The sequence below is a fragment of the Acromyrmex echinatior genome, chromosome 11 (assembly GCF_024713525.1).
Source record: "Acromyrmex echinatior isolate Ae372 chromosome 11, ASM2471352v2, whole genome shotgun sequence".
Classification (NCBI taxonomy): domain Eukaryota; kingdom Metazoa; phylum Arthropoda; class Insecta; order Hymenoptera; family Formicidae; genus Acromyrmex; species Acromyrmex echinatior.
The window spans coordinates 5,144,033-5,157,629 of record NC_141862.1 but is presented as its reverse complement, the minus strand read 5'-3'; the positions used below and the strand labels follow the sequence as shown (position 1 = coordinate 5,157,629).

Genomic DNA, 13,597 nt, shown 5'->3' with positions numbered 1-13,597 from the left:
CAATCAAATATAATCAAATATAATCAAAGAGACGAATTGTAGGTTTTACCGATCATTATGAAGATATGTCATCACAAAAAATTTGTAGCTTTAAATAACGAAAAAAAATTGTAGGATCGTAGAGTACACGTAGAGATCATTTTTTAATAAATACTTTCTTCATTTTGCAGATATATCTACAGTCTTGGCTATAAGTATAAAGCACACACAGAAAAATACATATCACGTAACTACACGTAGCACAGTAGCACTTGTAACGCGCTCAAAAAACGTTTATGCAAGTGAATTTCAGGCACTGCTGTGTTACGTGGAATATATTTAATTATTAATCACTTGTTTCAAATATTTCAAACATTTATACGTCCACAAATCTATTATAAGTTTATCACAAATTTATTTCGAATTCTAGTAAGTTCAATACTTAATTAATACTCAATACTCAAGATTAGCAAATTAAAACAAATCGATTTGTTTATTATATAAAATCTCTCCTTTGAAAAAATTTTATAATATATTCTTCAAAAGAAAATAAATTCTTATTTCGAATACATGATAACGAGTTTTTTTCTAAAATTTGTTATAAGTATATTTTAAGATTATTATTAAGAAAATATTCTTTGTTAAAGATAACTGTTATTTTTTAAAAGAAAGAAAGTAAAATGAGCAATCACTTTTCTTAGCGGAATTCTTAGTGAAATAATATTTTTCTGTGTGTGTGTGGGTGTGTGTGTGTGTGTGTGTGGGTGTATGTGTGTGTATCTTTAATTTATTATATTTTTTAGAAAAGATGGTAATAAATAAAGTAAACAAAATATTAAAGTTATCATACAAATAAATATTATTTTTTAGTAAACTGTTTTTTGACTTATTCTTTGTTAGAATGTTAGATCGTTATTTTTTATAGAACTTACTATTTTTATTTACGGGAATATTTTATATTTATATAAAGTACTTATATAAAAGCCAAGACTGTTGCATAAACTTGCAAGGAAATGTAAAATAACAGACAAAGAAATCAGATCATGATTAAATATGTAACATTAATGAATTCGGTTACTGCCTAGTACATGTTGTGATCTAAGATCTTAAATAATCTTTAAAGAAAATATGTAAATAGATATATAATGTAAGCGTAATGTGGTTTAATTTATTTATATATACATCTTTTCTTAAAAAATTTTCTTGGAAACTCTTTTTTGAAATTTTGTATCTTTTTTCATTATTTGCTTATGTAGATTTCTTTCACTAATAATTTTCACGATCAGGTAGAGATGAATGGTGTAATGGCCGACTTGAGAAATGAGATTCAGGCAAAAAACGACAAGATCTCGCAGTGCGAAATGCAGCTAGTTTGCATGGAGCGGGAAGTCGGTAATCTGACTAACATGCTGAAAAGTAGTCTGAATAATTTCGACGAGTCTAAGATAGCGTATGAAGGCGTTTGCGATTACACCAAGTGCGAGCACGATACTTGCTTAGACATGCAGAGCGCGTTGTCTGCTTTAAAATCGTTCATAGCCGAGTTGGAGGAGTGTAAACTAGAACGACGTAATCGTCTGCGAGAGATAGATAACTTAAAGGCTTATGTGACATGTTACAGCCAAGAGACCGTCAACGAAATTACAAACACAGATTTTGATACCGGACACGGATTGATTCAGCCGGCTGCAGGTATATCCCGAGACACAGATCTTTTCATCTTGCCCACGTTGCTATTTCAATAATCCGACGCCGTATTCACGTCAAGTCAATCTGCGCTATTTACAGTTCGGATCAGTGATTTTTAAGAAAGAAAGAATTACGTTTTATTTCTTATTCTTTGTATTGGTTGCTCCGATACAATAACGCACTATTCAAATCCTTGAGATGTTATAACTCTAAAAATCTGATCCGCTCTTTAATTTCTTTCCCATTAAAAGTTGTATGAAAGTTTTGCTAATTAATTCTATTAATCAAATGTATATGTGAAAAAAAATATTTATATGAAAAAAAATATTTACATACTATTGATCTTTTTAGTGTTCTATTGTGCACTTTAAACAAAATTATTTATTTGCATGTTATTTCTTGAAAAACTTTTTTAAATTTTATATTTTTTCTGTTTATGTACTTATGTAAATTTCTGTTATTTGTATAGAATTCTTCTACTAATAATTTTGTCTCAAATTTTGTATTCTTTATTATATAAATGAGCAAATAAGTAATATAATAACAATACTACATTGTGTGGAAAAATTACTAATTGCGTATTAATAGATAATCTGATGCAGATTTAAGTCAAGTTTATAATATTACAGAAGATATTTCCACATCGAGTAATGGCGGCTGTCATTCATCTAAAGAACTAGTTAACGTTCAAATTCAGTCGGATGACATTGATACTACAACAACATGTTCGGAAGAATTGGAAAAAGTAGAGTTGAACGAAATAATTTCATATCGAGACTCTACAGTGTCTCCTGATAAAGATATCGATCGCGCTCTCGCAATGCATATCAAACGTTCCATCGATAAGATGCATAAAATATCTGCAATTCTTCAAGGTATTACATCTAAAGTACATCTCATGTATAATTTTTTTAGGAAGACTATTTTTATTTTGTCGCGCTGATCTTTTAGGAGGCTTTTAGGTACTTTTTTTTTCAAGGAAAAAAAGATAAATATTTTTTAAAGTAATTTTTTGTCCTTTATTTATTATTTATTGTTTTAAATAAATTTGCTATTGTTTTATTTAAAAAGATTTAAATAATTAACAGATTTATTTGATTTTTACACATGGTGCGTATAGTTTATCTGCATGAGATTCCAAATCTCTCAGTGAACTGAAATTGAAACATGAGACGTCATTTTAATCAGAATAATTATAGATATCTTTGAAATTGGAATTATTTATTTCCTTCAATAAACAAATAACTGACAGTTGTTTATAATAAAAAATTCGATATTCACTCTTTTTCTCTCGAAAAAATATAAAAAATTAACTTCTCAAAACAATTCTAATTCCGACGAATAGCGCCGCAAAAATTTTAATTAAATTAACGTCTTATTTATAATAGGAGCTTCCACAGGTACTTTTTATAATGAAGCTATATATTACGCGAGTTAATATTTTCAAATTCGAATCTCGATTCATTGTTAAATGCCAATGATTGATAGGAGTTATACAATACCCGGCTGTTCCTCGCCCTTATGAAATAAACTGCAATGTTTACGAAATGTTGGTATTCAAACAATGGATCTAGACATGGAGAGATAATCCACGCAGTTTCTTTATGATGTCTCATTTTTTAAATTTGAGTTCACTGAGAGTCCTGAACTATGATCGTAGATGAACCTTGCATATGATAGAAATCAAATAAATCTTATTTATACTTTTCAATTATTTATCAAAAGAAATTGGAAAGAATAAGGGCACTAGAAGTCAGGCGCAGAAGACATCGCGCAAATAATACACCTATAAAGCGTAAAACTTCTTTATTCTACTAAATGCGCTTATGTTTGAATGATACTTATAGGAAAGTAGTATTCCACTCGGGTACAGCTTTTTCAACTTGCACGTGTTATTTCCCGTTGCCTTCCTATTCATATTTGTGACTCTTTCTTTAATAAACAAGGGAAATCTTCATATCTTTTCTTTTTAAAAGGAATAGAATTCGAGTAGAATTCGAAGTGTTGCTGGCTGTTGTCGAAATAGAGGGAGGAATTACTAAATAATAATATTAAAAATTTCAGGTCTATTTGTTATTATCAAAGAACAATGTCTGCTGTCAATGTTGATCATTGCAGGAATGAAGTGGTAGAGGATAGTTAGGTTGTCGTTGTACCTTAATGTGCAAAATCCAATTGTTGAAACAGAGAAATATAGATTGATCCTCAGCCCTTTCTTCCACTGATTCCTTCTCCTTCATTTATCTCACAAATGGCTGGATGGAATGGCTGGAATCTGTCCGTTTCCATATCTCCAAATATACAGAACTTTTTACAATTGGGAGATAACTTTGTCTTGCTTTTAAGTAATAGATTAAATTTAACGGTTGACCTTATTAAGTGTATTGAAAGCAATATTTACAAAAACCTATTGATGATTGACTATTGATGAATGGATCTCGATCTCGAACCACTCACTTCCTGTATTGAATAATTTAGCTTCTTGTTTTCTACATTGTATATAAAGGTAGATAGAAGTTTATTACAGCGAAACCGAGATCATCGAAGGCCTTCGCGCTGGGACGGAAATAATTCGATTCTTTGAATACCCGAGATCAACCGTTTATGACGTTGTGGCAAAATATACGGCTTTAGAACAATCCAACGAAGGATCTAGTGAGGAACAGTCACTCGAAAGAACGCACCTCGAGGAGTCCTTCCCACAATCGTTGGAAGGACTCAAGCGCTGATTTCGAATGACCCAGGGCAATCGTTGTGAAAATTAGCATCGATTGTTTGTGTAAGCGAACCAACAATGCGTCGAATTGCCGAGGGGGACCTTCGATATAAATCGTACACAATTACGACAGATGCTCTCTGAGGCTGCTAAGACAAGTCGAGTTGCTCGCCTCGGCTCCCATTCTGGTCTCCCAACAGCCCAGATTTAAATTACTTGGACTACTATGAAGCGTACTTAAAAGGGTCACAAACAAGTCTCGGCATCCCAATGTGACGCCATTAAGGACCGCTATTGAAGCAGCATTTGTCGACGTGGACATTACAGCGTGCGTGCGATCGTTTCAGACTGAGAATAGAGGCCGTCATTCAGGCTAATGGGGGATTTATCAAATAATTGTGCTCTATAGGAATCCCCCAAGTGCCATATAAAAGGATTTTTTGTAATATTTAATTTTTCATTAAACATTTTGTTTAAAGAAATTGTTTAATTTGTCCGAATTTTGATGTTTCTTTTGTTCGTGGTATTACTGAGAAGTTTGGTAAATTGAATAGCGATTATATGAGAGTATCATTTTATAGTATCAATAAATTGTGAGAATTTATTAGAGTGCATGAAAACCCCTCACCGCATGACAAGAAGTCAAATGTTGTTTATAAGCTTTCGTGTAAGAGTTGCAACGCGAGTTATGTGGGATAGACGTGTAGACAACTGAAGTCAAGAATCACGGAACATAAGAACCAATATCCGATGGAACACGTCTACTCGTAATGTTATAACGGAGCATCGGTTACAAGAAGGTTGATGGATGATTTCGATTGGGACAACGTTACAATATTGGACCTCACTACAGGAAGAGATTGATTTCGGAGATGATATTCATCAGGAGACAGACTCAATTTGTAGATAGATATGGAAGGGTTTTCCAAGGCCTATCTCCCAATTATAGACAAGTTATAAAAGATCGAGTTGTTATCGCGCCTAAGTCAGTGTCGTTCGTATACAGTAATGAGTCTTTTTGGCGTTGAATTTTGATTACTTTCCAATTTTCATTTTCTTGGAATTGATTAACGTTTTAATGTTACATTTTTTGTAATCTCGAATAATACTAGGTAAAAAAACTAAAAGTGACTCACTATGTCTGATACTGACTAGCCAACATATCAAGATTTTTGAATTATTCATAGTATGTTTGCGATATGGTGCTTTGTGATCATGGAGCATCCTTTTATCCTTATTTTCAGGATAATTAATTATAAGTTATTAACTTAAAGTATTTTAATAAATTAATTTTCTATAGTCTCTATTTTAATATTTCCTTATTTTTGTTCGTATTTTTTCTTTCATTTTTTTGGGTTTAATTCTGGCATTTAAATTCTCGATGTAGTGGTGTTCACCATGACAGGATAATTTTTATTCACAATTTATATGTGTTAATTATATACATTAATATGTTATTTATTATATATGTTATTATAATTATATATGTTATTTAATATATGTTAGTTTGTGTTGTCTCTGAGGAAGGCTCAAAAGTGAGTCGAAACATGTAAGCGCGTTTAGTAGAATAAAGAAATTTTATAGGTGTATTATTTGCGCGCCTGACTCCTAATACCCTTATTCTTTCCAATTTTTTTTTATTTATAAGGAATGTTTGTTAGTTTGATTTATTATATGGATCAATTATTTATACTTTTTATAGGGAAAAATAATAAATTTATTTTGAAACAATAATGAATAATAGATGAAATATATAATAGAGGATAAAAGGAAATAAAAAAAAATATCTATCTACTTTTCCAAAAAAATACCTAAAAACTTTCTAAGAAAATAGCGACAATGTAAAAAAATCCTTGAAAAAAAGAGAGAGATATGTGATGAATGATTGATAATAATCTAAGATAAAAATAATCTAAGGTAAAAATTTATTAAGGTGCTGGAGATCACCACATACAAATCGTCAAAGAGTACACGAGACAGCAGCAGGAGCTACAAAAGAAGGATCTCGAGATTACGGAATTAAAGCAAAAAGTGGCGGAGCACATACGAAGGGGCGAGGGCGACTGCGCAATTCAGGAGCAATTGAGAAAAAAGATGTTGGAGAAAGAGAAGGTGTTGGAGGATATAATAAGTAAAAGGGATTCGAAAATCGAGGGGCTGCACGGACACCTTACTGCGTTGGAGAGTGATAATTTTTCTTATCGTGCGGAGTGCGATGCGTTAAAAGTCGAGAATGCCGATCTCGTCGATGCGAAAAGTTTACTTTCGAAGGAGAACAACGCGCTGAATGAAGAGCTGAGAGCACAAAGGGACCAGATATGTAAGTTAACTCAGCAGGTAGACGAATTGAGCCAGACTATCGATATCTTAAAGGAAGAAACGAAAAATGTTGAGTGCATGAAAAAGAAGTTAGTAACTTTATTATTATTTTTATTTTTATCAATACTCGATCCATCATCTTTAAGTCGATTTATCGATCCAACAGATTGATTGATCTGGAAACGGAGAATAACGATCTTACAAATAAGCTTATAGAAGCGAACGAGACTATCTCCAAAAACGCTGAGATCATAACGGAGCTAGAATGTAAGGATGAGAAAAACAGGGTTGCTTTGACTCACGAGAGCATTAAATACGACACGATGTTGACGCAAAAGCACAGCGATATCGTGAAATTGCAAGAGGAGAATCAATCGCTGCACGATCTGTTAAGAGATGCCGAAGTTAAACTCGCTCAGAGTAATGACATAATCTTATTGTTGAGGCAAGAGAGCGACAATGTGGCGGCGATAAATGTCCTGCGGGCGAGTCTGTCGGACTTGGACGTGGATAACGTAGAGAGATTGTTAGAGAAATTGGACTATCTAAAGGAAATAGCGAATTACCGGAGCTCCACCGCAAGCGTCGAAAGCAAACTGCAAGCGTTATCGCACGGAAATGAGACATTGCAGGCAGACACAGAGACAGTAAGAAGTACTAATGATCAGTTGTTGTATCTTCATGAAGACGCGGTAAAGTTATCTCTAAAGGACACGCTGTACACGATTCCTAAGAAACTTTGCGAGACACTTCTGCGTCTTCGAAAAGAAATTAAGGAATATGATAATGAGACCGAAAACGCGTCTGAACATTGTCTAAATAAAAAGATTCCCGAAATGAAAGATGAGATAGGAAAGCAACAGATAAAAGTATATGCTGATAAGGTACACGTAAATGAGCTTATTAAATTTCATTAAAATTTTTTAAACTTTTTTTCCAAAATGTTTATTATAAATGTCTCGGTATTGAATACAATCGGACTAACGCTCGCAGTTTTCCTTAGTTTTGTCAACAGGATGAGGATACATTAGATCCGGTCGTTCGAGAAATAGATTGTAATTCTGAAAATACTGCGCACAAGTTAAGATTCCTCGAAGGACAATACGAGGAAAAACTGAAAGAAATTCAAAAGTTGATGGATGATGTAAAACTAAGAGATCGGGAAATAAAAAACCTTCAAGAGTACATTACCCATTTGTTGCAGGAGAAAAATGATTTGCAAACTAAAGTTAAAGTACATAAATTTATATAATAATAATATTGGAAATAAGACCGTTTAGATACATTACTTTAAATACGAAGCGCCACTACGGTCTAAATGTTAAGATGTTGAACTATTATATATATTCATTTAAATGAATTAATTTCAGAAATTATAATTGCGTGTCGATATGGTTGTCGGACTTTCAACGCAATCAATTTGAAATATTAATCCCCCTAAATTTCCCAAATTTAATCTTAAAAAATTGTAATAAACTTATTACGAAAAATATTGCCTCGGCCAGGAGTTGAACCTGGATCTCTTGCATTCCGTGCGAGCGTCCTAAGCCTTTAAATTACCGAGACCTTAGCAATATTCCTCACAATAACCAATGGCAATAACGCAATTATAATTAATAATACTTCAACATCTTAACATTTAGACCGTAGTTAGTGGCGCTTCGTATTTAAAGTAATAAATTTATATATTAAAATCATATATTATATAATTTAAATTAAATCTAAATTTCGGAGCTTATCTAGTTCGCTTAGGTCTTTTTCTACGTAATTCTTATATTACAAACTTCTTTCGCAAAACATAATCTGTTATATTAAACGTTTCAACCTTCAATAAGGTCTTTCTCAGTGAAACAATTTAAAATACAATTACATACAATATAATAACCTACATCTTCATATCGAAGAATAATTTAATTGTTGTCTAATGTCTTCACTATATTATGTAGATTTCTTAATGATCCGCTTTAAGATACCCTGTGCAATTATGTTATTCCTTGTCCACCAGTGTATATCAATCCAATGTAGATTCGTTAAATATAATAATAATAAATAAGTAAATAATAATAATAATAAATAATAATAATAAATATAATAATAATAATAAGTATAAATAAATCGATTCAACGGAAAATATGAAGATATAGGTTATCATATTGTATGTAAGTCTATTTTAAATGGTTTTTATACACATAGAATACAATTTTGTTTTATTGAAATAACTCAGTAGATATTTATGTGACATAATTATTTTTTGCACAAGTTTTGTTAGTCATTAGAATGATGTCAATTATATATAGATAGAAGTAATATATATCTGATGAAAAAATTTGTAATTGAGCTACAAATTTTATTTATTCAAAATTTTCATATATTTCATATATTTATCTGAAACTGTAGGTTCTGAATATATTTATTTATGAATATATATTTTGTGACTATTCATATTCATTCAAATAAAATGTAAACTAAAAAGAGCTCTAATAAGATTTTTTTACTGCTTTCATGCCAAATTCTGTTGTATAGTTTTACTTTTCTGTTTAAAATTTGAATATAGGATCACAAAAATGCTTAGCAAAGTTACCAAAGACAATTTGTCAGTTTCTGGTATAAGCGTACACTACAGCATGTATTTTCTTATGATCTTGATTTTAGGATTGGAAAAGTTATTTTATAAAAGTAATTTATAATTATTTTTACTTATGGTTATTACTTATAATTTTTTCTTTTAAAAAATAACTAGTTACTGTTATTTGGAAATTACTAATTCTGAAAAGTAATACATTAAAGTTACAGTCACTTAAAAAGTAACAAGTCACAAGTTACTTTTCAGTTACTTTTCCATTAATTCTTTTATAACTCTATACATTGCTATTTTAAATATAAGACTTATTCATTTCTAACTTAATATATCTATTATTTTATTGATTATACCAAATATTCGATTATACACTATATTATACAGATATAATAAATTATAGCTAAATTATATTTAAATGTGTATATATAAAATGTACCTATAATAAATTATAGATACATTTTATATGTACACATTTAAATGTTAATATATATACTTAGAAAGAAAATTATAAAATGTTAAAATGTGTTTACATACTGAAAAAATCCTAGCTTAATTCTTAATACAGATATTTACACAATGATTAGAAGTAAAAATATAATCCAATCACAAGAAATAATTATTGATTGTTCACTGAACGTTCCATTAGGCGATCATGTGTTGACGCTGTGTGCATATAGTTTAATAAATTAAAGTAAATATAAACTTAATAAATTAAAGTAAATATAAATTAAAGTAATTATAAATATAACTATTAAATTAGTTATTACAACAATTACCATAAAATGTAACTAATTGTAAATTGAGTTACGATTATAGATGGAAAAAATTGACGAACTTAGAGTCACTGAAAAAAGTAATAATTGTTACTTCAATTGTATCATTTGAAAGCTACATTCGAGGCTAGACTGAAATTGTTAACAAGTAATGAGTTTTATATATATATATATATACTTCTTGACCCTGCTTGACTTACTTGTAAACAAGTATAATCGCTAAACAAATATAATCTGCTCTGATGCAATCTATGAAATATTCTGCCTTTGAACTTGGTTAAAGTTTGAGAAATATAATTATACCGAAAAGAAAATGAGAAATATAATTATACTGAAAAGAAAATGAGAGCTATATTACCAATGCTTTTACTAAGAAATGTATTAAATAATGTAGTTACGGTCATAGAATGAATGTGAAATCGAAAAAAATTCGTAATAGTCATAGTCACAAATATATTCATTCAAATGAAATAAAAAGATGTATTTTTTAATAGGTTATTAGTAAATTAAAGATTCTTATTAATATCAGAAATTATATATATTAATACTCTTACAAAGATGCCTAATAATTACTTGTCAATTTAATGTGTGGTATTGCTACTTTGGTTCTGTTTATGATTGCATTTTAAAATCAAAAAAGATTTGCGCGATTTACAGAATCAGATAAATTTACACATAAATATTTAAATATAGATTTGCTTCGATCGAAAAATAGGATTTTTCTTATTTAATCAGATATTTATTTTTATTCGTTTATTTCAAATGGTAATCGAATAAAAATATTTATAAATGCAAAAAATATTCCAATTATATTCATATATTTGTATTCAATTCATTATTCATTCATTTATTTGAGTATTATATAGATATATTTATCGAATACACTAAGTAGAAGTTCTTCGAATACATTTTATCAAATTTAGTTCAATTGTATCATTTGAAAGCTACATTCGAGGCTAGAGTGAAGTTACAAATTAATATCAACATATTTCTCAAAAGTAAAGTGTACACATCCGCAAAATTATCTGCTACCTGCTAATAAAACTAATTGAAATGTAGCTTTTACATAACGTAGTAAACACTAACGACGAGTAGCCATGTTATAATTTGCGGTAGTCTGGGAACATTCGTCAAAATTACTTCTGTATAAATAGACGGAAGTAATTTCGACGATTGCCCCCAGAATGAACCACAAACTATATGAGAACTATTGTTTGATATTCTATAACTTCCCATCTATTTCATATCTGCCTCCTTTTCTTTAATTATGATTAATAACACTATATTACAAGGTTTCTGTTTCTCAACATCATTTTTATATATTTTTAGCTACTGAAAGGAATATAAAGAAAGGTTTAAACGTTTCCATTACCCATAGATTTTGAAAAATCGAGGATATTATTTTTTAGAAAACTACAAATTTAAACAATTTCAAACTTTTTTTTATTTTACGTATAGTAAGAATTATTATTTAGATAGTGAGAAATAAGAATTTTGTGAATTGTAATAATTTTTTACGTTATATATAACTTTCCAATAAATCTTATTATTTTAATATATATGTCACTAAATTACATAATAATAAAAGAAATTTTATCATCACATTTATATCATTACATTTTTACATATTATAAAAAATATTTAAATTTTTATAGCTATATTATTGATATCACTTTATTACATAAGAAATTCAAAGCAGAGTGTTTGAAAATTAAAGTTTTTTGAGAACATATCCTTTTTCAATATAAAAGTCTTACAAAAAACATTCATTTATTGAAAAACAAAAAGTTGATTAATATTATATATTTCACTATAATATTTAACAATTGAAAAAAATTTTAATTTCAAGTTATTTAATTTTAAATAATCTAATTTTTCAATCTAACAGCGGCAAGTAGAAGACTATCAGAACAAATTGACGTTATTGAAGAAAAAATATGACAGCAGTTTAATTGCTTTCCGTAAAAGGCATAACGAAAATGTCGAAAGATTACAAGCGAGATTCGACGATATTTTGAAAATCGAAAAGAGTCCATTCGACGCAGAGAGTTGGTTGCAAGTATGTGAGAAAATCGATTAATAAGTAACTTTTACATTAATTCGTTATTGGTTATTCTTTTTAGTCGCTGAATTTGAAGGAACTGTCGGAGCTGCATAATCGAATCAATATTTTGAGCTCCCATGCGGCCGAGCATATTGAATCGAATATCACACATGTCGAAATCAAGAAGGATTACGATAGCTGTCAGAATCCTCAAGAGCACAGGTTTTACAATAAATTCACCTTGTGTAAGCAGTACACGAAAGAGGATGAATCATCTTTAAATAAAAAAATAAGTAAAGATAAGTTCCGCTCCAAAGTTCTCGATGCTGAAAATAATAAGACAGTTACCATAATGGAATTATATTCCCGGGATCTAAAGCTTAAACAGGAATACAAGTAATTTATACTTTGTATACATTTATTATAATCATTAATTTTGAAACGAGTGTTTTAATCTCATATATTTTTCTCGTGATAACGACTCAGTTTTCACGAGGATGAAAAGAGACGAACGGGAAATACGGGATCACCTAAGTCTAGAATAGATAGAACTGTGAGTTGATGCAATTTTTTAATCTCCTTTATGTTGTTATATTAAAACATACGTAGTAATAATATATTACAGCTCGATTGGCAGAGAGAGAAGTTTATTTATCAATGTAGCATACATCACAAATTAAGTAACACCCGTTGATATCCGCGCAGCGATATTTTATGATGCAGAGAGATCTTCAGCGCGAAAAGGGATATGAGAGGCCAGATATTTCATCACCTTTATGTAATATCATATTCCGCAATTTCGCACATTAAGATTGGCGATGTATATTTTATAAACCCGAGAGATAGAGAATATTATTTTTTTACTTGTCCTTTATTCTTAGTATACATACAATTTTTTATGATGTTTTTTTCCTCCTATGTACTGTTATTATTTGTCTAAACAAAGTTGTACTCGTGTTATTTCATTCGTAAAAAAAAACATGTATTTAAAATGAACTTTGTAATAAATACATAAATTACATAAAAAAATGGATCTGTATATGTAAATTTTTACTAATTGCCAATGACATATATGAAAAATATTCTCTCTCAAACTCAATTTTCTAGCTCTAATTTGCTGAGTAAAAATCAAATAGAAGTAATGTTGATTAAGAGTAAATATTCAATATAGCGAGTGCAGAAAATAGGTGATAATATAGGCTCTCATTTTATGTAACTTTTTATTTTTTATAAGTATACTTAAATAAACAATACCGAAAACAATAATTTATTAATATGTTTGAAAAATTAAAATAACTTATAAAAAAATTGTTTAAATAAAAAGAAACGTAATGATGTAATTACCTGAATATGAGGTAAAAAATGAGTTTTTTCCTTTTATATTTTTACTTTGATTTCTTCGGTCTATTTAAACTTTCCACGAAATTTAAGCATTCCTTCAATTCATAAAAATTCTGAATATGTTGAGATACTATCAGATTTAGAAATTTCTTTTCATG

General features: G+C 29.5%; 2 protein-coding genes across 2 annotated transcripts; both read left to right on the top strand.

The window, feature by feature from the left end:
• The first annotated feature begins 224 nt into the window (after positions 1 to 224).
• On the top strand, positions 225 to 6,874 carry LOC147908082 (uncharacterized). The gene is made up of 3 exons (XM_087411317.1): positions 225 to 1,671; positions 2,298 to 2,543; positions 6,318 to 6,874. Exons 1-3 carry the CDS (start codon positions 1,272 to 1,274, stop codon positions 6,872 to 6,874), a joined length of 1,203 nt encoding a protein of 400 aa, XP_087267443.1. The 5' UTR covers positions 225 to 1,271.
• On the top strand, positions 6,871 to 13,243 carry LOC105147146 (uncharacterized). The gene is made up of 6 exons (XM_011057961.2): positions 6,871 to 7,587; positions 7,707 to 7,937; positions 11,943 to 12,113; positions 12,178 to 12,494; positions 12,585 to 12,651; positions 12,724 to 13,243. Exons 1-6 carry the CDS (start codon positions 7,027 to 7,029, stop codon positions 12,790 to 12,792), a joined length of 1,416 nt encoding a protein of 471 aa, XP_011056263.2. The 5' UTR covers positions 6,871 to 7,026; the 3' UTR covers positions 12,793 to 13,243.
• The last annotated feature ends 354 nt before the right edge of the window (positions 13,244 to 13,597 follow it).

Bases quoted from the DNA above. Each gene is read 5' to 3' on its own strand.
- LOC147908082 (XM_087411317.1), top strand. From the start codon at position 1,272: ATGAATGGTGTAATGGCCGACTTGAGAAATGAGATTCAGGCAAAAAAC. The intron at 1,672-2,297 runs GTATATCCCGAG...ATAATATTACAG, and splicing joins ATTGATTCAGCCGGCTGCAG to AAGATATTTCCACATCGAGT. The intron at 2,544-6,317 runs GTATTACATCTA...AAATTTATTAAG, and splicing joins AATATCTGCAATTCTTCAAG to GTGCTGGAGATCACCACATA.
- LOC105147146 (XM_011057961.2), top strand. From the start codon at position 7,027: ATGTTGACGCAAAAGCACAGCGATATCGTGAAATTGCAAGAGGAGAAT. The intron at 7,938-11,942 runs GTACATAAATTT...TCAATCTAACAG, and splicing joins ATTTGCAAACTAAAGTTAAA to CGGCAAGTAGAAGACTATCA. The intron at 12,114-12,177 runs GTATGTGAGAAA...TATTCTTTTTAG, and splicing joins ACGCAGAGAGTTGGTTGCAA to TCGCTGAATTTGAAGGAACT.